Raw genomic sequence first — 26,655 nt, forward strand, 5'->3', positions numbered from 1 at the left:
AGGTTTCCAGGCTTCATAGGTTGTTGTCTAGCAACATAATTAATGCTCTCGTCCGTGGGTAAATATCAGTGGTCACTCAGCCAGTCCTTGCTTTCCAAAAGCAATTTTGTTTTTCACTTCACAGGAGGATAATGGTATTTTTTTAATCACAGAAAAAACTATTTCATTTTAAACAACATGGTGGTTAATCTTTATTGTCTTTCATAAACTCAACACCTCAGCCCTTTTCGTTTCAAATATACAACAGCAACTGGGCAGATGCTGTCATAGTAGCAGCTACAACACCAGGGCCTTCTTACATGGAGGAAATATCAATAACTGAAAGGCAGACACTTCAGAGATGGTATGCAGGATGAAGGATTGTTTGTAATTAAATAATGTTATATGTGGACTGTATCAATACTAATCTAGGGACAGGTGATTGGAAATGATACTAAACACCCAAAAAACTTTGTGTTAAAGGAAATTCAGATATTCGTGGTTCAGTTGTGATAAAATAAAGTCAACATATAGTGTCAATGGCATTCAAACTCTGGTGCATATTCAGTAAACCGTTACATCATGTGTGGACAGTGGCAACATATTCACATAATTCACTTAAATCAAGATAGAAATGATATTGTGTTTTGTAACCGCAACACTAAGAGTTTGGTTTGATTGCTGTTTCCAGTTACCATAACCCTATACTTCCACAGAAGGCATACTTTTCTGTCCTATTTTCTTAAGACAAACATCAATCTTCATGGTCTACCAAGTAAACTCATATGCTTTGATTGGCATGTGCTTTAATTATTAAAAAATGAAAATGGTAAAATACAAGGATTTTGCAATGATTTTCAAATTAAGACAGACTTCTCCGTAGAGTGGATATACAACCACAAATATCTGACTCCTAACACCATAACTTCACTTCACTGGCTGGGTTGGTTTGTGTGTGGAAAGGGTGAGGGGCAGACAACTGGGTTGGTGCTGTGATGGAGGTCCCTACAACATGTTGCTAGCTACCATCACAACACTGCATTACAGACACTCAAACTCGTCTATCCTCTGCTTGGTGTTGCCCAAGCGGATTTGACGCAGCGTCTTGTATTTGTCTCGGCCGGCACGCACATTCTCAGAGTGCAGCAGGTCGTTCTTTGTAGCCTTGGTGTCGTCACGGGCTGTAGCCAGCTCAGAACTGAGAGCCTGTGGAAGTATGATGGGAGAGTTTGCATGAGTTTTGCCTATTAAATCTAGTATTTGCTTTCCATAGAAAGACAGACAAAAACAGGGAGGTACACTGGGAAACATCAACAGAGATCTAACATATCTTTTAGAACAAGGCATAGCACCTCTGTATGGTACTTTTGCACCTCTGTATGGTACTTTTGCTGTTTGGACATGTTGTAGTGTTAAATATGGATTAAGAAACCTGGAGCTATGTGGTTTGTAAACGGATCATTCGTATATCCATATACAATTGTGTCACTGAGATTGTATGTTTGTGTGTGCATCTGTATACACATATATGCATACAGGTGTCATTTGGCCCTCTGTGCGTAGGGGAACACATGAGCAGACGTGTCTCACCATGAGTTGCTTCTGCACGCGCTCGTTCTTCTCAAGCTCGGTGGTGCGATCCTCCTCGATGCGGTGGTCCTCGATGCCCTCCGTCTGCAGCTCGGCACTGTAGTTGCTGTTGCTCTCCTCGTGGTCCTCGGGCTCCTCGTGATCTGGCTCGTGGTTCCCATGATTCACCAGTTCGTCCTCTTCTACCGCCGGGGCCGCAGCGGGGACCACCACAGGGGCCGTCATCACCATCTGCAGCTCCTCACGAGTCTTCACCAGGTCATCCTGCGCCTCCCTGGCCTGAGCGGCACAGGGTGGGAGGGATAGAATAAGAAAAAGAAGACGACGGAGCAACTTGTTAGAGTTGTCTTTAACTGTCTGATTTCAAATAACTAGGCAAACCCAGGTTGGGGGTGGGAGCTATGGCTTAATTTGCATTGTAGACATGAGGTGCATTCTAATTCCTAATTTTCATGCTTCTCCGTCCTCGTTCCTTGGTCCTCCAACTCATGCCTCGGAAATCATTCATCAAGGACGTCTCATTTTGTTAAATGCTCTCAGAGGAACCCGAGGACCAAGGAAAGAGGACCTATACGCGAAAAGTGTGTGAATGAGCAAAGCACATCTCATGTCTCATGTCTGTCCTTGATTCCTCCATCCTACCTGCATCCTTCCTTGTTTCCCTCTAGGACATACCAAAATGAAGGATGGTAGAGAGGATTGACACATCGGGAATTGATATCTACTCATGGTGTCATGATGCACTCAACTCACCCTGACTTGCCATGAGTCAGACTCTTCCTCCTTTTGTCTCTTGATCTCCTCCAGCAAGGCTATCTTTGCACTGTATTCCATCAGATCCGCAGCCTACAAGAGGAAAACAAGAATTAAACAAATATTAAACAATTATTATTATTATTATTGTTATTATTATTATTATTAATTTGGTCAAAAAATGAACTCTAGGAATACCAATTGGTCACAACCAATGACTGTAAAAACAGTGGGCAGCGTATGCTCAGTCAAACGTGAAGCCACCGGAAGGAAATTTGAAAAATGATGCGGATGCAAGCAAATATGAGTAATTCTGGGTAACCAGGCCGATTTCCTGTTTACTATTCATGCTCTGGCTCCCAAAACCACTGACTGCACACACTCTGGCTCCAATTTTGCCAATATGGCAAATTTGACCAATTTTGGCTTAATTTCTTCAGAGGGTACATGCATGACATCATGCTGTCCATCTTTTTTACAGTCATTGGTCACATCATCATATTTCATGAAAAAGGCAACAGAGTGGGAAGGCAGTGAAAGTCCACCTTCAATTAGATTTATACAGATTTCAAGAGCCTCAGTTTTTTCTTGTGTTTTCTAAACATATCCTAGACCACACCACACTACACTACAGTGTTAGTCTCACCAGCTGCTCTTGGTTCTTCATCTGGTCCTCGGCCTGTCTGACCAGTTCCTCTTTGGCCTGCATGGCAGCCTGCCGCTCAGTCTCCAGCCGAGCCGCCTCCTCTTCCGCCTGCCTACGCTCTCCTTCCAGCCGTATGGCTCGGTCCAGCTGATCCTTCAGATCTGTACAGTAACAACATATGGTCAGCAGGGGGCAACATGCAAGTAGAGTGAAAAAAGGGTTCGTTCATAACATCCAAACAGCTCTATAAGTGGTACACATGAAAAGTGTATTATAAGTGTTTGTTTTTTAGTTCAATGTGTTGTGAATTCTTTGAAATTAATTTGATCACTGGATGCAATTTAACATCTTCATCAACCATTAACTGTCATGAGCCCGCACAGATACTGACCTCTCTCAGCCTTCACGGTTTGCTCCTCAAACAGTTTCAGCCTCGTCATCATTTCCTGTTTCTCCCGCTCCATCTGCACCTTCTCCTTCTCCATCGCCTCCCTCTTCTTCTTCTCACTCTCCAGCTGGGCCCTGAGGAAGACGGTCAATAACAACAGAATCCATCACTGGCACCATAGACACACAACAGCTTTCAGAAATTAAAAATGGACAAAAAAAGGCTTGGTGGCGTAGCAAGCTAGGAACATTCATGTGCAACAGCTGGGCAAGTCCGTCTGTCTGTCGGTTTGTTTGTGTGTTGGTTTGTTTGTTTGTTTGTTTGTTTGTTTGTTTGTGGGTTTTCAAATGTCTGATGTCCTCACCTCTCCATCTGCTTCTGATGTTTCTCCTCCCGGGCCTGGGCCTTCATCTGCTGCACCTCGATGCTGTCAGGCTTCCGGCGCTGCATGTAGAGCTCATGGTTTCCTATGCACAGCTGAAGGACCCGCTTGTTGACCCGCAGGCGAATGGCATAAAACACAAAGTCCTAGAAGAGAATAGTTAGAATGTTACACAAACTGCTCTTCCAATGAGAGAAAAAAAACACACACACAATCGGCCTATTGATAAAGTAATTCAAGACTAAGTCATGGGATAGTATTTTGCTTTGATGATTTCTATAAGAGAATGCCTACGGTATATGTTTTGAACATGAACAGCCTCTAGATATGCCATATCATACATCATAGTATACAAAGCAGGTCTTGCCCATAACTTACTGGAGATTTCTTGTCTATTGGCTTGATGATGAACTTCTTGTCATTGAAAGAAATGTTCCTAATTTCACTCCAAGGGAATCCAATCTTTGGTGTCAGTCTAAATGGAAGAAAGTAGGACAAGTATATATGTGAGTGCATACACACACACACACACACACACACACACACACACACACACACACACACACACACACACACACACACACACACACACACACACACACTCACACACACACACACACACACACACACACACACACACAGTGAGAGCGAGACACAGACAATTTAGTAATAAGACAGGAGGTTCTACATTGGACTCTCCACATTTAGTCTTAGTGAAAATAAACACAATTCTACATCTATCGTAAGTACAGTAAGTAAGTACAAGTAAGTGCAAGCTGGTTATGATGGGACTGAGGTTAATGAACTCTCCATAACAAATGACCATGCGGACATGTTTGCTCGGTAGGTTGGGGAAGAGACTGACACAGGTCATTGACACAACCGAAGTGACTGCTGGCACGCTGACCCTCATACTCCAGACCTCTGTTGGTACTGGTTCACAGCAGGTTAGTGGTGCTCATCTGATGCTGATTCCTGCTTTATAAAAGATTGTTGTTGTTGTTGTTGTTTACCTGTCATCTTTTTCATAGATGTTCAGGCCCAGTGCATCTACTCCCAGCCAGAGCTCTGTGCCTTTTTTGTTCTTGATGTCAAAGTAGTTGATACCATACATCTCCAGATCCTGAGCAATCTTCAGATACTCCATCATGGAGTCCTCTCTGGGGAAAAAAGGAAAAACGGTTCAATGGCAAATGCTCAAAACATTCCAACCATACCAGTTTGCGCAAATATGTACAAAAAAACTGGTTTTGGTGGTTATGTAAGTGCAGGTAAATATACATTCGTTCACACACACCCACGGTTTGAGCTTACCAAAAACACAGGTGTGTGTGTGTGTGTGTGTGTGTGTGTGTGTGTGTGTGTGTGTGTGTGTGTGTGTGTGTGTGTGTGTGTGCGTGTGTGCGTGTGTGCGTGTGTGTATATGTGTGTGTGAGTAAATGACTCACTTCAGCATCCCCCTGTGTTCCTCATGCCAGACTTGAATCCTCTCCTGCCACTGTTCTTTGGAAAGCTTGTGTTGATCCAGAACTCTGCGGGAAACACAACCTGTTACAACTGCTTGCACTGCTGCAGTCATCACCAAAAATATAATACATGCAGCAAAATTGACTCAACCAAACCCCTCCACACACTGACTTGTATTTGAATGTTTAAACTGCACCCACCACCATCACCATAACCTGAAAGATTCACCAACCTCTGTGACAGCAGCCGCTCTGTTGCCAGGTAGCCAGACTTGTGGACCTCCTTGTTGAAATCACCAAACTTGGTCTGCACAGCATAGGATGCCAGCAGCACCGCAGACTCTGGTGGGCAGTAAACCTCGTCACTCAGGATGACCTCCTTCACCTGCAGGAAGAACTGCTTCTGTGTGATATCCTGGATCAGCTCCTCGGACACATCCTCAGGGTAATATCTGGCGCGGAACTTGAACTGCAAGGGGACCTCCTTCTTCATGTCCTGGGACATAACCTGATGTTTGACAAGAGAAAGTGGGAAAAAGTGAGTGTGTGTTATTGTGAGGGGATGCAGAGAGAGTTAGACAGACAGACAGGGTGGGGGGGGGGGGGTGAGTGAGACAGACAGACAGAGAGATAGTGGAGAGTTATTTATGTATGGTGAAATAGCATTGGTGCATTAGATTAGCCTGATATGCATTCAGCTTGACTATTTGCCCTCTTTGTATATGTCATGTGTAACCCTGTGTCATCCTTTAAAACTAATTTGTCCAAGATGTTAAATTAGTCTGTCAGGCAGATAGAGGAAAAACCAGACATGGTCAGTCTTATAATGGGATGTCAATCAAACACATTTTGTATAAATCATATCTATCAATTACTCTTTGTAGTACAACCTAACAGTTTGTTAAATGCTACTCAGAAGGCAATAATGATGTCTTGGCCATATGGTTGTAAAGGATGAAAATGCAGAAATGTCAGGAATCTACCTTCTTCTCAAGTTTCAGCCATGAAAAGACACCTTTGTTGTCCATGTACTGAAGCCCAAAGTACCACACCTCACGCACACCCACAGTCTTAATCACCTGTCAAACAGAAGATACACTCTGATAACCCATGACACTTTTATAACACACGTCCTCCTGAAAGGAATAAAACAAGTCTTTATTTTTCTAGCTGAAGGATCAATACAAGGTGAGTCATGTCAAAGAATTCTAGTTTTTATCAGGATCTATAACTACCACCACCCTCTGGTTTATCAGAGAAGCCAAGGAGTGGTTGGACCTCCTCCTAATGGTCTTCTCTTCTAGAACACACCCAAAAGTCATTAACATTAATCTTAGCATTTTAGGAGGCTCTAAAGTGTACTTTTAACTGTTTACATACCATTGACACAAAATGACCATATAAGGACTACCTTTAAGACACTAGGTTATGACGGAAGGAGACCATTTGAGATTGGATTGATCACCTTCTGTTTGTTCACAGGTACTTTATCTGGTATTTTAGATTTGTAAGCGTCAGTGATAAATCAACATACAATACATATGCTCATAGTTTACAGTAGGGATGCACCGATACCACTTTTTTACAAACCGATACGAGTACGAGTATTTTTATTTGTGTACTTGCCGATACCGAGTACCGATACCGATACTTCTTAGATTTGGTCTCCATGAAAGTGCAATTAATTTGGAGGCAGATTTTATTTTATTCTCTGCAGATTATGTCAAGCCTATTGTACAAAATTAACAGAAGGCTATCCCAAGCCAAAAATAAACAGAGCTTTCTGGTTTTAACACACAAAAAAAGAATTCAAACAGACAATATCATCACATTAGACAAAATGCAAATATAACCAGATAAAGGCAATTCAATTTGCTGCATAGTTAACAACACAGTCTGCTTAACAAAAAGTGAACAGAACTATTACTGGATTAGCACAAGAGCACATTTCAGTTACAAAAGGATCAGAAGAATCTCCTGCTCAAGTACACAAACAATCACTTAACCTATGTGGCACAGTCTTTCTCTCTACCTCTCTCTCTCTGTGTGTGCGTGCGCGTTTTTTTCTTTTGCAAGACGTCAGTTAAGATTGGTTACTTCGGTCTTGCGCCACTAGCATCAGTGAACTCTGTGTACTTAGCACTATGGTGTGTCTTCAGGAGTTTAATCAAATTGCTTGTGTTAAACAAAGTACTTTCCTTTCCGCCCCTCGACACCGTAGCAGTGCAGATCTTACACTGTGCCTTACTCCTGTCGTCGTCATTTATCTTAAAATGAGCCCAAATCGCCGTTAAGGCAGCATAACGGAATTGCTAATCGCTAACGAGATGCTAGCAGCTAAATTTAGCGAAACCTGTATACTGAAATACTTTGACACTATGACAAACTTTCCTAACACAGTCAAACATCAAGCAAATGCAACACAAGACGGCAAATAAGCTACTTACTAGTCTGGCAGAGAGTGGTAGGACAGGTAGGACAATAAATCACATTTTGTGTCAGCATAGCCCGGCCAGTTTGATGCAGTGAAATACTGATGAGTGGTATCGGTGCTTGGTATCGGCAATTCAAAACGAGTACGAGTACGAGTATTTTAACGAAGTATCGGCACCGATACCGATACTGGTATCGGTATCGGTGCATCCCTAGTTTACAGGCCTTTATACTGCATGTGAGCCCTGAGAGACTTGTAACATAATAACATCAAGGACCACCTCAGAGTGGTGTGAAAATATATATATATATAAAACAGCTTTTTATATATATATATATATATATATATATATATATATATTCTATTCTATTATATCCATATTCAGTATATTCATATTCTATACTGTTTTATCATGTGCAACAATGTGTAGCTGACACACTCAAGGACTCAAAAACACTCATTACTGCACAGTATGACACTCTAAACAAGCATGTCAATGTGGTCATATGAATGTTACATTCCATATTGAGTCATGGTGATATTTGGAGTAAGCCAAGTAATTGTGAGCCATGTGTTTGCCCAGCACATTTGAATGAGATTGTGGTCAGTGGTGTCATGTTGTTTTTAGAAAAAAATCCATTTCATGATATGATAGTCACGCTTTCATGGTGTGGACATAACTAAATCCATCTTGGAATGTACCTGGTCAAAAAGCTGTTTGCCTGTTGTGGTGGCCTGGATGGCAAACTCCAGCTCAGCATCCATTGTAGTGACGCGGACATTGACCTGTAGAGAGTAAACATATGCACTGACATCAGATGGAAGATTGTGGAAGGAGTGCATTAAGTGTGAATCACACAGCGACATTATAGTAGTAATTTTTTCGGCTATTCAGCCATTTCATCTAATCTGAGATTATGGCAGAATGAACTGCCATGATGTGTATTACGTGAAGAGGCCTGTGGTCGCAAGATGTTTGAGTGCCAAAGATTCGTATCCAATTCTTACCCTTACCCTAACTCCTGAGGGGGTTACCAGGCCAACCCTCCCACCCCTTACCCTGGATAGCCTATGGTAATGCCATAGTATAATGAGATTGATGTTTAGATAAATAGGCAGTGTACCGTTCAGACACTGAAATAAACATGTAAAATCTTTTCTTGAGGTGTATCTTGAGGTGTATCAGTTGTTGTCCCTGGTATAGACATGTGTTCTAATTAATCCATGGTGAGTTTGGAGGGGGGTGGGTCTGGGACACCAGACACCACTGTTGAGCCTTCTGGGAGTGTTGTGGGCCTATTCAATGAAACACTGATAAAGGAAAGTTCCCACTTGACAACCCCAGTGAAATGTTCACAAAGGTATCTTTGATGTTGTTGTATTGTATTGTTAAGTATAGGTTTGACAGTTGTAGTGCACCCTGTTCTTATAATACTTTAGGTTATTGGGTACTTGCATGTGACAGTGTGAGGTTTGGCCGCTGTGGGATGTTCCCAACCAACAACCTGAGAAATTTGTGTGAGTGAACTGCTTAATGGGTTGCTAGTCTGCGATTGTTATAAAGAATCGGAGTCTGTAAAATTTGGGAAATATAAAATATGTACGTATATACTAACTCACAATCATCCAAACAGTTTTTAAAGTGCATTATTTTCCGTGTCATATCAGCATTTTATGCACATTTCATAAGAGTCCATTCACCTTGACGTTTTTTTTTTTTTTAATTGCTGTGGTTACACAACTCTTTTACAAACTCCGGCTCCTGTGTTGTAAAGATAAAACCATGTGAACTTGAGCAATGTAAATGAATCATGAGTTTCCCATGCGTGTCCTGGCCATGTCCCCTTGTGAAGTGTGACTTATAGTGTCTGTCATTAGCTGGACAGTGAAGAGGGAAAGGCTTAATATGATGACCACAGATGAATGATAGAAACCTTTCTCATAGCTAATGTCACACCTTGTACGGCAGAAAGCACCACTAAGACATATAAACAGCTTAATCCTATCATATTTTTCAGAACTGATTCCCTAAAATAATAAGCTTTACATGTATATAAAGTTAAAATAATATAAATGTAAAGATGAGTGAAAATTATAAACACAAATGATTGCATCAGTGCTTTGTTATCTTTACATAGTTAAACTTGTTCTTGATATTGTTGGTGATGTTCGTAGTGTGTCTCAGTCATATAACCACTGCACTGTGGGCTGACAGAGATCCTTTTCCTTGACAATCCTTTCAAAGAGCTTCCCTACAGTGTTTGTTTCCATGGAGAGAACTCTATGACAATCCCACCCTCACACTGCAGCTCCTCCCATGGCAACCAACTACTTATCACAAATGAAAAAACAACTTTATCTTAAAGCAAAGAATATCAGAGAAACTTCTCCAGATGTCAGTTTGACCCCTGAAGTGTGGATTTCTCCTTCAAGGGAGGGAGAACTGAGTGTTCCTGAGCATATCCTGATTGCTATACATCGTCCCTCTCTCAAGTAACTTCCATAGCAATAAGTTGACTCAACACACAGACCCTTTTGTTTCCAATGGCTAAAATATGGCTTCAGGTCATATCTTTTAGATCAAGTGACCAACACACTGGTAATATAATCACAGCCTGTGAAGTAAATGGGCAAAATTTCTGTCAGTACATGAAAACAGCAAAAGCGGGGTTTTTCCCCCATCTCTTCCACCTTTTGTAAATGAGTCATTATCCAACACTACTACAGCATATTTGTACGTTTCTTACTGCCCTTGACGTTTACTTTAATGTTATGAGATTGAAGGTGGAGGTTTCTTATGTTAATAAATTAAAGTGGACAACAATACGATAAGACCTCTAAAACTCAGGTTGGTGATAAGAGATTATGACATCATTCGTGGACAAACCCAGCTCAGAAATATGCTCCTTGTGCCTCAAGGACACTTAAAGGCAATCAGGTATGTAGCCAATAGCACTACTCTGTGGCAGCAGCTTGAGTGGAGCTCTTCACAGCTGACCTCGGCCAAGTTAATGAATACTTTTCAGGGGAAGTGAAGCATGCTGAATATCACACCACCAGTTAGGAGCTGTGGAATTTTTCAGTCAAGTTTCTCCGCCTTTACTGTTTAGAGAAGACAATGCAATTTTATGTTTAACTTGGTTATAGGCCTACAAAGTGCGGTAGGTAAGACCTTGGTGAACCCCCCCCCCCCAGGCACACACACACACTCGACACTATGTTGCCATAGGAGCATTGCTGATATACTGATAAAGTTATATAGTCACACAGCCTGTCTTTATCTTGTTTTTTTACAACTCAGGGTCAATCCTTGCCATGTTAAAAAAGCCCACCCTTCACTTATTTGCAGAATGTGCAATAGGTCTATATTATTAAGAAGTTTATGCTCTCCCATACGAAACATAATTATACATAGTTTGGCCAAATGCACACCTGTGTTGCCAAACTCATTTCTAAATAATGCCACTGCATGAGAAAAAGAATGTCTTCTCTTACAAGTTAATCAAAGGGCAAAACTACCAACGTGAAACACAACGGTTGAGAGGACAAATGTAACACACACCCAAGAATGATTACATCACCAACACATGAATCAACCTCGAGACAATCCTAACAGGACCCTGAATGATAAACAACAATCGACCGTCTCATAATCTATTTATTCTTTTTACATCTTTGATTGAATCAAGACACTTTGATACATTTCACTCAGGTATCTTCACCGTTGTAACAGCCTTACAACACTTTCCCAACTGCTGTAGCCAACTGAAATGTGAACAATTCCCTGGCAATTAAGTTACAAAAACTTTTAAATTATCAATAAATCCTGATGCTTTAAATCTAGTGGAATTTGTAACGTATTTAGACGTACATGGATTATGTTAGAGTTATCTCAAGCCTCAGCCCACATGGAGCAGATGCATAATGTGTTTAAAAGCCATATACCTTCGTGACATTTAGATCGACTAGAAGTTCAACAATCAATCAAAAGCCTTCTATACTGGGTAAACTTTGAGCATTTACAAAAGAAAGAAAGCAACAACTTACCGGTCGTGGCATTTTGTTCAACTTTAGAAGCTCAGCGTTACTCTGCAAAAATATTCGTAGATTGAAGTCAGTCACTTGTTGTGACTAGTGCGCGCCCTGAGCGCTGAGGGTACCAATAGCGGAGTGGCTAGTTGTACGACGCTGCAAGAAGTAGTCGAGTCGACGTTCATTTCTGACTCATTTTTGATACGCTGTGTCAAAGCCTCACCCTGATGATGGCCACGATAAGTTCGAAAACACTTAAAGTTTAAGACTTCCAAGTCCCCTGTCTCCACCCTTTTGAGCAATTACCCACCTCAGCACCTTGAAAGGTACGACCTTTGAACGAGCAAAGCAAGCGTCACATATGCAGCCCAGGTCCAACTTTGCAATGTATTAACCACGTTTCAGCGATGAACGTTTGGGATAAAAAAGGGAGCTGAGGAAAGGCGTGTCTAACCTTAAGTTTTCGCCATTGTGCTTTACATATTATCCTGATTGATTTGAAGGCTTTTAAGTGTAACTTTAACTGTTCATATTTCACAAAGCAGTATGGTGAGACAGACAGGCGGTGGTCCCTGACTACTTGTTTGTTGCTGCACACAATTTGTGGAGTGAAGGAGTTTCCCATCTTAGCCAAGGTATAGGTTGTGGTGGGATCTCAAGAGTGTCCCAACCAACGGACCGGCTTCCAGGTCAGACTGATCATAATATTGGCGGCACACAGACACAGTAAAAATGAAACCCACACAAGATTTCATTATGGCTCTTTATAGCCTAATTGCAGGCTAAGGCTACACTACATTCCTTTCTACACCTTTGGTAGTGTTAAAGGCATTTTCTGAAAAGTGTCTGTCTGTCCATCTATCTACTTATCTAGTACCTGTACTCTACAATGACTAAAGAAGCCGCAGCAAACAGGTAAACATTATGTGAACATTTGGGTTGACTACCAAATAACTGAGGCAAAAATTAGGCATTCATCTGTAAACTTCAAGTTTAATATCAGAAGACTTATAAAAGTATTTTCATTTTCATATAATGATATATACATTTTTAATGCACAGCATTTTGGCCACTTACTAGAGGCCCGGGTACACAGTAATGTAGGCAACATTTTAAAATACATTCATTACATACATACAGTCATTTTATTTTCAGATGATTATAGTCTTTGTATGAGTGTGGGCCATCTTACACATATGATTCTCGGGTGTGTATTAGTTCTTCAAAGGGAGGCTGGCTACATCTACGCACCACCTTCTTAGTTGGGGCTTTGTAAATAGACTCCGTTACGGACCTTGTCCGGCACAACGTTGCAGGCATAGCCGGAAAGACTCGGTCTGGTCCATTATTAAAATTACTGGTGACAATGTCATTTAGGAGGGTATGTGATTGGTCTGTGGGGTGTGTATTGAGGCCTGTGTCTGTCTGAATACAGAGGCGCCAGCCGTCCTGTACAGTCATGGAGTGGCGTTCAGGCACAGAGCAGGGAAATGGGGTGCTCTGGGTTGCCTGTTCATAAGAGGGTGGCAGGCCAGGGATCCTGCTGTCCACCTGCTGGAACACTTCAGCGGTGGAGAGAAGCGGTGGTCTGCGCGAGAACTCTGTGTCCTCTGGGAGGGTGTTACTCTGGAGCAATGTCTTCTCTTTTCTCGCCAAGCGGCTGGAGCCTCCACGCCTGAGGGCGGCCCGGTTCTGGGAGGCCGTGTAGCGCAGTGACTGGGAGCGCCTCTGGGGGGTGGGCTCCTGGCATTCCTGATGCTCCCGGTGTTGATGGTAGGAAGGGGTAGGGGCCAGTTCACACTGAAGGCTCCTCCTCCTCCGGCAGGAGGGCGAGGCTAGGGGTGAGCTGGCAAACACAGAGCTCTCAGACGCACTGGAGAAAGCACTTTCCAGGGAGCAGGAGGAGCAACAGGGACCTCCCTCGGACGCAGAGGGTACACGGTACTGTCCGTGAGCCAAGCTGCAGTCTAGTGATGTCCTGTCCCTTTGCACTATGCACTCATCTGAGATCTGCTTCTTCAACAGTATGCTCTGACAGTAGCATGTGTCGCTCTCTGTCTTCAGCAGGGACTCTGTGTTACTCCTGATGAGAGTGGATTGGACCTTCATCTGCTGAGGCAGGGTGATGGCTGGCTCTGAGCATCTTCGGATGAAGGGCTTTGTGAAGGTGTTAAAGGGTTCCTTTGCTGGGGTGGAGGTTCCTGAGATCAGATTCTCGTCAAATTTGCCGTTGGCAGGGGACACCAGGTGAGCACAACTGCCCTTCTCTCCGTCAGTCTCATAGGCAGAGTCATGTTGGAGTGCAGGCAGAGGATCTACGTGGTGCAAAAAAAAAAGATGAATTAGTCAATCAATCAATCAATCAATCAATCAATCAATTTGTTTATTTGATCAAGAGGGACAGTGTACATTCATGAACATTAAAATGTAAATGCACCCAATTATAGCCAAAAGGCTAGTTTCCATTGGCAGTCACAGGTGTTTTGACAGATGGTGTCTTTGCTTCAAGTACTCAAAACACAGTATTTGTTTTAGGTACTACTTCAAGTGTTTATTTGTATAATTTCCAATACCTTGGGAGTCATTCAATTCGTCCTCATCTGAGTCACCAAGGAGGTGCAAAATCCTCTCACCAAACACTTCACAATAGTTGTCAATGAGAAACTCTGTGAGGTCTGTGACCTAAAAACAAAACACAGATTTATCAAATAATATGAAAATCATTCATAACAGATATAGTTTCCACTTCTTGGAACTTGGAGCTATTTCTGTTTTCTACATACTGAAAATAGGCCAGTATGACCACAGGAGTGCGATTATTTGGTTTCCCTTTTTTTGATGAGAAACTTCCCCATGTAGTCAGACTGATTCTCTTCTCTAACTCTGCCCACCAACAAAAATAAAACTTAATGACACCAGAGAAAATGACTCACCTTTTCAATTGCTTGAACCTGGTCAACGTGGAGAAGGTTGGGTGCAATGCAGACGGCAAGATTTCTGGGGTTCATTTTGTTTTGTTCTGAATTCTGGCTTATGTGATAAAGCATGAAGACCAGGTGCCTCAGGAGGAGGATGTTCTGTTCTGGTAGCCCTTCCATCACCCTAGGAAATCAAACACATAAACCTTAAAGTTCTGTCTAAGCAGGTCTGTGCAAAATGGCCAAGGACACATATGTTCAAATATTATTATATTACTCCCTCTCGTACTATTGCTAATTACTCACTTTTCCAGCTCTCTGCATCTCTCAGCAATACTGTTGGTCGCCATTGCGGTCATCCAGGATTGGTAGAGCTCCTCAATCAGTAAACCACCAGGGATTTCTCTTACAAAGTCCTTCAGTTCAAATCAAGTGAAAAAGTGGGCAGATTAGCTTTTAAGCTATTGCTTCTTGGACAGTTAATGATTAAGAGACTCGTGTGTCTTGTCTTTGTCTTACCTTTAGAAGGGCAGCCAGCAGCAAGACTGGCTTTTCACTAAAGTCCACTTCTGCTCCACTGTTCAGCTGCTCCTTAATCTCTCTGATGATTCTAGCATTCCCTGCTCTCCTAAACACCCCCTCGGTGTAAGGGCCGTTCTTACACAGAAGCATCAGGATCTCCTACAGAAGAACATCATACACAATTACCTCTTATGACAAGGAATAGGACAGTATGGTACTGTAATAGAATTAACATTGTAGTTGTAAGGATGATTAATAAATATTGTGTGTGTGTGTGTGTGTGTGTGTGTGTGTGTATGCTTGGAGATGCTAAGAAAAGAAAAGCAAAACATACTTACTTGAATAGGTTTTGGAAGTGTGTTTTTATCAACGAAGACATGGGAAAGTGGTTGTCCAAACAGAGCTGACTTGGGTTGGACGCCTTTCTTCTGAATCTTCCTGAACATACTCCGCCATCGCCTTTGACTGATATTCTCTGTTAAGGGGAAGGAGACTGAGGTCATTATATTGTCGACGGAAATATACAAATATAAAAAGTGTGAGAACTTGCACAAAAAGTGTAAGAACTAGCACAACAAGTGTGAGAACTAGCAATGACTAGCCATTTATAATGCAGTATGCATTCTTAATGTAAACAGCACTGGCCTTCTACCTAAGAGACTTCAGAGGCTTTTATTGTTCTCACCAGTCGCAGAAACGTTTCCAGTTGTTGTTTTGTGTGACTTTCCAAGGAACGTGTGTTCGAACTTCACATCTCCCTGGGAAAAACAAGAACATTTTGATGTGGTGACCCCACAAAATGCCAAGAATGGCCTTTCCCTGAAATTGGTCATAGTTCATAAACACTGAGGTATAAATAGTACCGTTTCCATATCCTTCCTACAACACAATGCTGCCAATTAGCATCAACATTGTACAACACTACCATCCACTCACACAGGGATGGTAATTAAAAGGGCTATTTATATCAACTGGAATCTGTTCTCAATAACATTGGTGAGTTTATCTGTCACTGACTAAAAGTCAGATTGAAGGTGTCCTCAGAAACGTTTTAAATTCAAGATTTTTATGTTGGTACTGTCTTTGCATGAGGGGTCTGTCTCTTGAACAAAATATAATACTTACTGTTGTGGGCAACATGATGAATGAGTCCATGCTACCCTCAGGAAGACTTTTAGACTGTGTGAAGTAAACATGCCAACAATTAGATCTTAAACACTATGAAATGTGATAATTCAATTACTTGATGGAATCATTAGACAATAGAAATGGGAGATAGCTCAGAAGTGTTAACCTACCACGTGATTGCTTAACACCTTCATGAGTATGTCTTCAGATGGTAACAAACACAGATTCTTTGGGATGCTTAGGATGTCACTGTAAAAGATGACATTTTACATTAAACATTAAGTATTTGTTTGGGTGACCAAAATAAATCAAATAAAAAAGTAAAACATTATGTGCAATCTGCTGATATGCATGAATTCTACATTTAAAATGTGTATTCAAGTAAAAGTAATTAAGTCTTGACATGGTCAAACCAGTTACATTTGTAAAACACTTCAGGTGCAAATGTAGCTTGTATTAACAGTTAGTACAGATACAGATACACACACCATCATAGATCAAATCTAGCTTCATTAATAAGTGAAAACAACTACCCATGCCATCATAAACAAACTAGCCGCAACAGATAGAATGACAAATGATTCATGAAGCGCGATTCTTACCTGTGGGATTCATCTAGTTTGTATTTACTCTTTATCCTATGAAAACTGGAGACAAAGTCAGAGCACGGACTAGTAGCACCCATCCACTACAGGAGAGGCAGACAGACTAACCTGAGACAGCCCACAGCAGCTCACTTGCTGTGGGCTGGAAAGGGGGAAATTCTGATGTGCAATGGAGACAGGAAACAACATCACGGACACCCACTGAGAACACCCCCTCCTACCATATAAGGGTTGACAGCGTCGGCAGTGGGTGGAAAGTGATACATGTGAAACACATTCTGTTCTTGTTGACCTTATGTGACATAGGTTAGATGAAGAATGTTTTTTTGTGATGGCAGGTTTAATATTTAAATGTTCATTTTAATATTCCTCTACAAAGCAGATGTGGCTTAACATATAACATTAAGTCTAACAAGATAACAGAAGTGTAAAAGTATAATACAGGAGTTCTATTTACATATTTGAGTTCCTCAAATCTTCCCCCAGAATGTTACATTTGTCTTGAAAGGTGTGGTTTTGCATTGTTGGTGTAATGCAGAGCAATAGATAGATTTGTTTGTATCTTCACTATGCATTCCCACATGCAAAAGGTCTGTGAAAAAAGACATAGAAATCACACTTGCCATGTACAGTACATGATACATCTGTGGTAAAGAAAAGGGCATAATGCCCTTCAACACGCAAGGTAGGTCATATGTAAAACATATATTTTTGTCTATGTTACTGTACATGAAAAGTGCCCATCATAATGTGTGCTAACACACTATCTTATATACTCATCTCTAATTGTCATTTCAAACTTTTTGTTGTGGCAGACCTTCTTATGACAGATATTTACTGTCTTCTGATTTACTGTCACAGCCCTCTAATGAAGTTTATGGTAATCCCTGACAGTTGAATTGTCTTCAGAAAAAAGACTCATCCCGAGAGACGGCTTCTGAGAAAAGAATGTTATAATTATTGACTAACAGTGCTCACTTCAACATCCATCAACCCACGTTGATGTCCATTCTGCTTACAATAAACACCATCAGCCCAGGAAGGGGCCAAATGAGTGGGGAAATGTGTGCCTTAGCTTATCCTCCTACTGTTTACGGTTGGTTTGTAGTGGGAGAACGTGTGCCTTAGCCTACCCACCTACTGTTCACTGCTGGTTTGTAAGGTTAACGTCTTCGCCTAACACCTCGTTTGATGTGGGGCAGTAAAGATGGTGCAAAGTAGGAGGAAATTCCGATGACCAAGATGTGCTGTAGGACCAGTTTTGTCCTTTCCAAAGCAAACCTTTCAACTCAGCAGTTATTTTTTAAAAGTATTTTCTGTTGTGATATTGGCATTCAAGTCCTAATAAAAGTAATGAAATGAACATGCAATACGATCTGTAGCCTCGCTTAGGATGAAACCAATTTTTCAGTTAAATGTTAAAACATACATTTGCTCTTTAGAAGCAGAAACATCCACTAAATGACACTGCCAACACTCCCAACAAAACAAATGACATAGGACTGATTTATCAAATTACATTTTAATCATCTTGTTTGTATAAATAAAATAAAAATAATAATGAAAAATCATAATATAAACGTATCAAAAGAAGTTCACAGGTGTTTCTGCCACTCCCCCACGCTAAGGGGCTGGTCTGGAAAAGCCCACTAGGGGGAAAAAACCAACATGCATCATCTAACCAGTGTGTGGGGGGATAGACCACCACAAGCATTTCACCCTCCACCTCCACAAACAAGTGAAAAGATGCAAAGGACGGACGGTCGGTCTAGACAGAACAAAACTAGTTCATACTAGTTAACTAGATTATTGGATTGGATGTCTCATTGATATTCTGGAGTAATTGCCTCAGCTATTTGTCAGAGACCTATGTATTACCATCAGAGACAAATGGAGATAAAATCAGAGAGTAATGTGATTTTTTCAAAGGTACAAAGAATGTCTTCTCAGTGTAAATCAATTCTGAACTTACTGATTGCTTAAACGTTTCTTTGCTTAAAATGTATTTGGCAGAGGGAACACACAGACGCACTCACAGACTACCCTGTCATTTCCCTTCCCACAACGATACTGCCCCTACTGGCCATCTAAAGTTCTGAGACATCACACACACAGACATAATAACCACTGCCCTGGTATGACACAAATCCAAACCCTGATTTGACACAATGTTTTCACTTTGATTGTAACTCTGTGAAATCACACAAGAGGCCATTTAATCATAACTCATCGTTTAAAGTGAAATGAGGCTGGTCTTCTGGTTTGAAGTCCTTGTTGGGGCTTCCATCTTCGTTGAGCATGTGGCGTGCTGTGTAGCCCACAATGGGATACTTAGCTTTGTAGGTTCCAGTAAATATACGGTCCAGAGACTCAAGCTGTTCCTTTGTCAGACCAGCCTGACAGAAAGTGAAAGGCACACAGAGAGAGAGTGTATTTGAAAAACAACACCCCAGTAAAATGAGACCTTTAATACAAGAAAAAATGCCTTAGCAAAGATAGAGACAGAGTGCAATTATGTCCTGCCCACTCCAGAGGGGAAAACAATAGATTCCTCTCCATTGACATTGTATTGCGTGAAAGTGCCTCTGTCATTTCTGACTTCTAAACAAAAAAATGAAACATGTGTCTAAAAACTGCTGTGTGACAGGGTGCACTACCAACAAGGTAAAAACAAAAAACTAAAGGTTTTATAAGCTGCCAAACCAAAAAAACTGAGCCTCTAAATGAGACAAAAGTGGACAGAGGCTAGAAGGCGTGAGGCTTCAGCAGGAAGAAAAGGGGGAAATGTTAGCTACTGGTTTGTGACTGGTTTGTGTTCTACAAATACATGTGAGCCCTCTAACGAGTTCGCTAGTGCTAATCTCCTCTGCCGTAGGCAGCATCACCCCCAAAAAAGACATATCAACCTCGTCTGTCCAATCAGTTGATAGTGCCTGCCCTATAAGGATGGCTCACCTAACAATCTGCTCCCAGTATACTTATTCAGCGCCTTGCTGGGCCAGCTGGTACAAAAGGTTAGAGGGCTTGCATGTATTTGTAGAACTGGGGTTACATGCCCAGTAACTAATGTTCTACTTAATATATACATACACCCTCTAACAGCTTCGCTAGTGCCAAAAGCGGCAGTCACAGCTCACCCCCAGTTGGCCCTAGAGCACAGACCAGTCCCCTGATCGGGTAGACGTAACAAGAAAGTCGAGCAGTCGGTATGTACAAGCAGACCACACACACCGAGAAGTGAATTACATGAACGAGCACAGGATTTGCACGTGACCAGCACCCAGTCGTCAGATGCAGAGAAGAGACACATAACTGCCATTGTGCATGCAGTCATTCGTTGAAGAGGGAGCGACATGCGTGTGTGTGTTACAGCAGGCTCAGTGCCCTGCACCAAGGACAGCGATTAAGGGGACTACGCTAGGCACTGTACTCGACATACAGGTAGAGCTCATGTCAGGCAAATAGTAACTGGCCTTAGAGCACAGACCAGCCACTGAGTGGGCAGATATAACCTGTGTGTCCTGAGCAGTCAGTAAGCACAAGCAGACCAACAAACGCCGGGCAGTGAATGACCTGACAAGAACAGAGGGAGACGTGCACAATTAACTTATGCGCAGTAACCTCAGTCAGTGCTGAAACTTAGAGAAGAGACACGCAACTGCCGTCCCACACACACACACAGTCCCACGTTGGAGGGGGGTGAGGGCAGTGATTAAACGGTGCCACAGTTTGCTGCCACACCAAGCACCGTTCATGACAAGCAAGTAGTAGCTGACACAGGGCAGGTGCTATCCCCTGCTTGGCCGGACAGGGTTGATAAGTCTTTTTTCAGGGTAATGCTGCCTACAGCAGAGGGGATTGGCACAAGTGAAGCCGTTCAAGGGGCGGAACATGTATGAAGTAGAACTGTGGGATCCCGACACTCAGTATGCCAACATGTGAAGCAAGCATTTTGTCACTGGAAGTCAAATAGGCTACTATATTTTAGTTTAGCTAAAGCATTTTGACAGTGTATATATAATATATAGCTGTATCGACTTTTGTCTCCCTAAAGGTTTGTTTTGTTTCAGCAGCTTATAAAAACTCAGTTCTAGGTTCTTAACCCTGTAACTAGTGCATCCCATCACACAGCAGCTTTCCCCCTCCAGTCGGCGTGGTTTTATGCACTCTCTCTCTATAGTAACGGGCCGAATGTGTAGCAGCTTACAGTGTCATGAGTCAAGTCCTCTGGATCAAGGGACATCTTGGCAACAGCCCTTGTAGAGTCTTTCCCCACCAAGGCATTGTATGGTGCACCCTTGCCATAAAACTCTACATAAGGGCAAAGTTTAATTATTTCAGTTATGGCAACACGACACAGATTCTGATTATTTCCATGTGATTAGAATAGCCTACCCTCTACTACAGTCCTACAAAGTATGTAACATTTGACCAAAAACACAATTTCCAGGAATTTCTAAGCAGTTCACAAACTTTCTAGGACCACTGTACAAGAACCTCATGACATTGTTCATTCTTTTGAGATGTTGAGCACATCACAATTTATAGGTTTACCAATAACTTTGGTTACATTCACCTGTTAATGCCAAATCAAACTATGAGCATATTTGAGGGGCATGGAATGTGTCGCCATTACTGCTTACATGATAAGCTGCAGATTGCTCCTCCATTTCATTCAATTAGGCAGAACTTTACTGCTATTTTTAAATATTTACAGTAAAAAAAGAATAAAGCGGTAAAACCCCTCATAATTAAAATTATAAAACTGGATGTATGGGTTAATGGTAGGCTACTTGTAAACAAACTTTTAAAAATCTAATCCACAATTTTGTCATATTCAGCATATGCCACGATTCTTTTGTCATATTCAGCGAATTGCTCTTCACAGTCCACTAGATGTCCGTTCTCTGGTGTTTGTAGCCTTGTTGTGTAGCTGTAACTGGGAAACATTGTGGCTTGGACATAGTGGCTTTCGCTATCGCAGACGTAGCCTATCATTAATAGCCTACGGGCGGGAATAATTGTGTGTTATGGCAAAGTCTCTGGTTATAGGCTTCCTCACTCTGGACAAAAATTAGGCTACATAGGATGTCTTTAACTTAAGCCTCCTCTTGTCCCTATGTCCCTATGCATTAGCCTATGTTACAAACACATGGAAATGACTCACACTGAACGTTCATCTCTCATAAACAACAGACTTTAGGTTACCTTTTCCTTTAGTAACATCGAACACTACTCCTTTTATCGCCATGTAAACAGGCTGCCCATCCTGTGAAGAAAACGTAACGTCAAAGACATTCATTCATAATCGAAATGTATGTTAGCTGATGTAACCACAGCGACAGCTTCTTCATTACCTGACTTCCATCGTAAATCTCCAACTCTTCTTCGGTTATCAGCCGCACGGGCTTGGAGACGGTTTTTTCTTTTAATTTTCGGTCACTTGCTAAACAAACAAGTAAAACTGCTGAGAACACGATCAATATTTGCGTGCACTGCATTTCAACTTAAATGCAAAACTCATAAGTGAATACACTGCTACTTAGAACGAATAGGCTTTCCCAAGGTTTCCTGCTTCCTCAGTCAGTCTCAATAGCGCCTCCAGCTGATTTAGGGTCGAACTTAAAGCGATAGATTCAGACAACCACATTTAAATTTAAATCAGAAAGACTGCCCATATAGTGTCAGCTATTAATGGCACCTAGAACAATTACAGGACGGACTTTAGTCGTACCAAAGAGCATTAGAGATAGAGATAGCCATATTAAGGAAACAAGGCCTTGTCCAGACTGAAATAAGTGGCAATGACATAGCGTAGCCTACCTGTGGCTGCGGTTGGCTCTTTGCGATATTTTAACATCGGGTTTTCCGATCTGTTAATAAAATGGAAACGGCTCAGCCTAAACCCTTGTCAAATGTATACATATGATTTCCCCTACAAAGAAACCCTATGTCGAATGGACAATGGATAATAGAACAAATCTGAAAAACATTTACAACTAATAAAACAGGCCCGGGAATAAATGGCTACAGAACAACCCAAATAACCTGTGACAGAGACGTGTGATCAGACGAATAGGGACACCCAACCCTACGTCAGTGCATCCAACAGTTCCTCTGGTTCCTTAGGTGTGATGTCACATTCCAGTCACCCAAGGAAGCAGGATCCTCGTGAAAACTTTCTGGATCGGCTTGTCCTTAACTGACTTCCGCGAAAGTCAACGTTTTTCAGCCATGGCACCACAATGCCAATGCGAAATCGATACTTTATCCTGTAGTGTGCTATAGTTTACAGCTTGACGAAAAATATCACGGAGGCTGTCTCTAGTAGGACAATTAGGCTACAATGCTTAGAAGAGAAACATCTCAGTCCTATCAAGAGGTAAGTTTAAGTGGACGTTGGTCTTAGTAGGCCTGCTTGTGTCTAGATGAAAGTCTCACAGTATTGACATTATTATATCGCCAAAAATGTTTCGTTTTTAAGTAGGAAAGGATTGAGGCATGGCTTCAATTCAGTGAATTTTTCAAATGAACGCGAAGGTCTGTCATGTGATGCAGCAGCTGACACAAGCTAACTAGCTGCCAAGTGTTGTTCATAATTGCTTGTTACTTTTAGAGCACTTGTTGATTTGTGTCTTTTAAACACTTACTTTTAGATCTTTAATGGCAATTTCCCCGGTCTATCTACACCAACAATAAGTCTTGTTATCACAGGTTGCCTTTGCTATTTTGTGTTAGATACGTGTACAGGAATACACTTGCAATAGGAAAAACTTGTTCTTTTTCACAGTTCAATGACGATGATGGTGCAGAGCCCGCAGAAGCTTATCAGAATTGTGCAGACGACAAGGAGGGGTCTGAGGCCGACGGGTCTGCTCCGCCTGGTCCGTAGGCCTATATCTGCTTCAAATCCATGCTAGTTTTTAAGTTTCTTGTACATGTGCATTCGCGAGCAACAAATACATGATTAATTACATGTTTATCCATGAAATTGGATCCTGATGTTCTGACTTACATTTTACAGAGGATGATCCCACTGAGACCAACCCCTTATTGGCATTCAACAAGGGTTGCCTGAAGAGTGTTTTTTCAGTCATTCTTATCCTTATATACCTTTCTCTGACAGCAGGTGCAGCGTTTTTAGCCTATCAAACAATATCTGATTTCATGGAAAAACTTAACCACCCTGTTATGTCAGTCAGATACAAAGAGGTAGATGAATTTGACTCCCCAGGTGGGTTAAATTATCCATTTCTACTAATTATAAATATATGTCATTGTTAAATCTGAATGTCACTATCAAGTATGTCATTTTATTAACATAACTATTCTGTTTTACATCTGTTTATATTGACATATTTACTGTTTCTCTGCATATGTTAATATATTGTCATTGTTCATATTTTATGTTGTACGTAATACAGTACATGATATACAGTAATATGGCTTTTTTTTCACTGATGTATTGTCATTAGGTATTGCTCTCTATCCTGGAAAGGCCAAGTTGTTAAGCTGCAGGCATCACTACCATGACCACATTCCTCCACGGGTGTCTCTTGGGGAATTTGAAGAGGGGGACTGTACAATGGAGGAGGTCACCTACACAGATCCTTACTCCAACTACACCAAGGTGAGAACTGGTGTCATGCTTTTCAAAATTCTCCAGTGGAGAGGACTGACTAAGTTGTAGTTCCACGTTGGTGGAATGAACTGCCTAGCACTACCAGAGCAGGGGCGTCCCTCTCTACCTTTAAGAAGCTTTTGAAGACCCAACTCTTCAGAGAGCACTTCCCGTCCTAACTGGCACTTCGACTACTGCGTAACTTGCAATTACAGCAGTTACATTTCTGCACTTCTTTTTCTTTTTTCTTTTCATTTTTTTATATTTCTTATGTACGTTGCTTTGGACAAAAGCGTCTGCTAAATGACTAAATGTAAATGTAAGTTGTACTTGTATTGGGTTTACTACAGAAACAAGCCTTGGTGGTCCAAGGCCCTACTGATGTCCAGGACCGGGAACTCATTTTTCTGCAGTTCAGTCAGAATGAAACCGAGGAGGATTTTAGTGCCATCAGTTACATGCTATTTGCCAAATACAAAGACATGTCCAGGAGGTACAACACAGATTTTGCGTGCTTTCAAATTGTTGATTGTTTATGTTGTAATAAGAAAAATATGTGTAATTATGTTGGTATATATTGCTACCATACATACATACTATATTTAGATTTTTGTGTATCTGTTCCAGCTTGGACAAGCAAAAGTTTATGAGAGACTGTGAAAGAAACTACTCTATGTGGACTTTCTCTGGAGGATTTCGGACCTGGGTCAAGATGTCTTTAGTCAAGACATCAGGGAGAAGAAATGAATCTGTGGAATTTCGCCAAGAGGTAATGTCCTGTCAAAGTTCCCTTGTGTTCCCCTAAAATAATGCTATATCCCTAACTGTTAATGTTGTTTCCTTTAAGTCCAGTGTTGTGAAGTACAATGACAGAAGACCAGTTGCAGAGAAAACAAATGAACTTTTCTTCGTCGTGTTCCAGTGGCGGGATCCATTTATACAAGAAGTGAAAGCTGTAAGTAAAATTGCAACTCATATGTCTTGAATTTAGAACACTTTTTTTTTTAAGACTAAAAGAGGTTTTCCCAACTTTCTACAGATAGTCACAGCAAACCCTTGGAACACGTTTGCCATTCTTTGTGGAGTCTTCATGGCTCTTTTTAAAGCTGCTAACTTCGCAAAACTCTCTGTTCACTGGATTAAGAAAATTCGCAAAAGGCACCAAAAGGGCAAGAGAAGTAGAGAGCTAAACCAAATTAGCTGATTTGTTACCAGGTAGTAGAACACAAAATGGTATATTGACTTCCTACAACTTAATGAAGATACAATCACGTCATCGATCAATCATCATTGAAAATTATGTTTATGCAATGTGGATATTTAATAATGATAAATATTTTATTTTGCATTTCAGACCCAGTTTGGCATGTTAATATGGATTCTGGCAAATTCCATATTTATTTAATTACATTACCTCACTGGTATACATGACCGTTATATATATTAGGCCTGACACAAAAAGTTGAATCTGCGAATGAATGGTATGAGTAAAATGAGTATTCATTGTTCATGAATAGAAATACTTATTAAAAGGATCACTTGCTGCTTTAACGAAAGTTCACATTATTAACAAGCCAAACATACTCTGTATGGTAAACAAAAATGAATAGCAGCGACATAATATATGCCTGTTGATGTGTCTGCAAAAGAAACTGCGATCTGAGTTAAAGGGATAAAGGGAAGTGATACTGTCCTGAAAAACTGCTTGTATATATGTTTCCTTTCAACACTGTTTATTAAAACCCATGTTGGATTAAAACAGCCAGTGTTTTTGTTTGTATTGAAAGTGTGTCCAACATTCTACCCCTTTGTAACAATAACAGCAATCCTACACCATGGCTTAAGTGAGAACAGATGGCGGGAGATTCCCGTCTTTGAGTACGTTGATATCAGAGTAAGCCCTTGCCCCACTGAGGTCCCATTATTTCTCTCAGGATTGTTTGGTGACTATGTAGAGCTATTTAACCTAGTCTGGTAGGTGCCCCTGTACTTGGATGCCACGGTGTGTTGTGGCTGCGATTGCTGGCCAAAACAAGAAAGTGCTGTATTACAGCCTGGAATGGGAACACATGCTCCACCACTGCCAGTCACTGCTGCTGAATAACGAGCATGACATTCCAACAATCTCATTTTAGCTGATGACGTTTATGTAGAATACGTATTCACAAAGAGGAAGTGGAATCAGTTAGGC

At 41.3% G+C, this 26,655-nt stretch overlaps 4 protein-coding genes across 10 annotated transcripts; 1 reads left to right on the plus strand and 3 right to left on the minus strand.

Annotated features, from left to right (window-relative positions):
* Window positions 1-166: 166 nt before the first annotated feature.
* ezra (ezrin a) lies at window positions 167-11,976 on the minus strand. The gene is made up of 13 exons (XM_012826246.3): window positions 11,686-11,976; window positions 8,341-8,424; window positions 6,188-6,283; window positions 5,438-5,712; window positions 5,187-5,270; window positions 4,752-4,898; window positions 4,117-4,213; window positions 3,721-3,884; window positions 3,360-3,490; window positions 2,969-3,129; window positions 2,323-2,415; window positions 1,570-1,848; window positions 167-1,185 (listed from the first exon to the last, which is right to left on the minus strand). The coding sequence occupies exons 1-13, from the start codon at window positions 11,695-11,697 to the stop codon at window positions 1,021-1,023; spliced, it is 1,788 nt and encodes a 595-aa protein (XP_012681700.2). The 5' UTR covers window positions 11,698-11,976; the 3' UTR covers window positions 167-1,020.
* Window positions 11,977-12,649: 673 nt separating this feature from the next.
* Window positions 12,650-18,317, minus strand: tagapa (T cell activation RhoGTPase activating protein a). The gene is made up of 10 exons (XM_031580898.2): window positions 16,841-18,317; window positions 16,409-16,487; window positions 16,236-16,289; window positions 15,796-15,868; window positions 15,449-15,585; window positions 15,108-15,269; window positions 14,895-15,004; window positions 14,604-14,772; window positions 14,244-14,352; window positions 12,650-13,985 (listed from the first exon to the last, which is right to left on the minus strand). The coding sequence occupies exons 1-10, from the start codon at window positions 16,921-16,923 to the stop codon at window positions 12,859-12,861; spliced, it is 2,103 nt and encodes a 700-aa protein (XP_031436758.1). The 5' UTR covers window positions 16,924-18,317; the 3' UTR covers window positions 12,650-12,858.
* Window positions 18,318-18,349: 32 nt separating this feature from the next.
* nenf (neudesin neurotrophic factor) lies at window positions 18,350-23,876 on the minus strand. 5 transcript variants are annotated; one of them, XM_031580658.1, is made up of 6 exons: window positions 23,859-23,876; window positions 22,667-22,716; window positions 22,201-22,289; window positions 22,052-22,112; window positions 21,051-21,154; window positions 18,350-19,239 (listed from the first exon to the last, which is right to left on the minus strand). In XM_031580658.1, the coding sequence occupies exons 2-6, from the start codon at window positions 22,701-22,703 to the stop codon at window positions 19,063-19,065; spliced, it is 468 nt and encodes a 155-aa protein (XP_031436518.1). In that variant the 5' UTR covers window positions 22,704-22,716; window positions 23,859-23,876; the 3' UTR covers window positions 18,350-19,062. The 5 variants fall into 5 exon arrangements, with proteins under 5 accessions (XP_031436518.1, XP_012681698.1, XP_031436519.1 ...); XM_012826244.3 differs by lacking the exon at window positions 23,859-23,876 and adding an exon at window positions 22,892-23,024; XM_031580659.2 differs by lacking the exons at window positions 22,667-22,716; window positions 23,859-23,876 and adding an exon at window positions 22,892-23,026.
* On the plus strand, window positions 23,087-26,223 carry pacc1 (proton activated chloride channel 1). Of its 3 annotated transcripts, none has more exons than XM_012826242.3 (8): window positions 23,087-23,225; window positions 23,634-23,727; window positions 23,868-24,077; window positions 24,319-24,473; window positions 24,815-24,957; window positions 25,092-25,233; window positions 25,312-25,419; window positions 25,504-26,223. In XM_012826242.3, the coding sequence occupies exons 1-8, from the start codon at window positions 23,190-23,192 to the stop codon at window positions 25,666-25,668; spliced, it is 1,053 nt and encodes a 350-aa protein (XP_012681696.1). In that variant the 5' UTR covers window positions 23,087-23,189; the 3' UTR covers window positions 25,669-26,223. The 3 variants fall into 3 exon arrangements, with proteins under 3 accessions (XP_012681696.1, XP_031436513.1, XP_031436514.1); XM_031580653.2 differs by having other exon boundaries at window positions 23,970-24,077; XM_031580654.2 differs by having other exon boundaries at window positions 23,973-24,077.
* Window positions 26,224-26,655: the final 432 nt, after the last annotated feature.

The sequence above is a fragment of the Clupea harengus genome, chromosome 14 (assembly GCF_900700415.2).
Source record: "Clupea harengus chromosome 14, Ch_v2.0.2, whole genome shotgun sequence".
NCBI classification, from domain to species: Eukaryota; Metazoa; Chordata; class Actinopteri; order Clupeiformes; family Clupeidae; genus Clupea; species Clupea harengus.

Excerpts from the sequence above, each read along its gene's own strand:
- ezra (XM_012826246.3), bottom strand. Across the intron at positions 4,899-5,186 it reads GAACACAGGGGGATGCTGAA|AGAGGACTCCATGATGGAGT; the intron begins GTGAGTCATTTA and ends TTTTTTCCCCAG. Across the intron at positions 3,491-3,720 it reads CATCAGAAGCAGATGGAGAG|GGCCCAGCTGGAGAGTGAGA; the intron begins GTGAGGACATCA and ends CGTCTTCCTCAG.
- tagapa (XM_031580898.2), bottom strand. The coding sequence starts at position 16,923 with ATGGGTGCTACTAGTCCGTGCTCTGACTTTGTCTCCAGTTTTCATAGG. Across the intron at positions 16,488-16,840 it reads AAACTAGATGAATCCCACAG|TGACATCCTAAGCATCCCAA; the intron begins GTAAGAATCGCG and ends CATCTTTTACAG. Across the intron at positions 15,005-15,107 it reads TGCTGGCTGCCCTTCTAAAG|GACTTTGTAAGAGAAATCCC; the intron begins GTAAGACAAAGA and ends TTTGAACTGAAG.
- nenf (XM_012826243.3), bottom strand. The coding sequence starts at position 22,344 with ATGCAGTGCACGCAAATATTGATCGTGTTCTCAGCAGTTTTACTTGTT. Across the intron at positions 21,155-22,051 it reads CGATGTTACTAAAGGAAAAG|AGTTTTATGGCAAGGGTGCA; the intron begins GTAACCTAAAGT and ends GCCCTTATGTAG. Across the intron at positions 19,240-21,050 it reads AGGACTTGACTCATGACACT|GCTGGTCTGACAAAGGAACA; the intron begins GTAAGCTGCTAC and ends ACTTTCTGTCAG.
- pacc1 (XM_012826242.3), top strand. The coding sequence starts at position 23,190 with ATGCTTAGAAGAGAAACATCTCAGTCCTATCAAGAG. Across the intron at positions 24,078-24,318 it reads AGATGAATTTGACTCCCCAG|GTATTGCTCTCTATCCTGGA; the intron begins GTGGGTTAAATT and ends TATTGTCATTAG. Across the intron at positions 25,234-25,311 it reads CTGTGGAATTTCGCCAAGAG|TCCAGTGTTGTGAAGTACAA; the intron begins GTAATGTCCTGT and ends GTTTCCTTTAAG.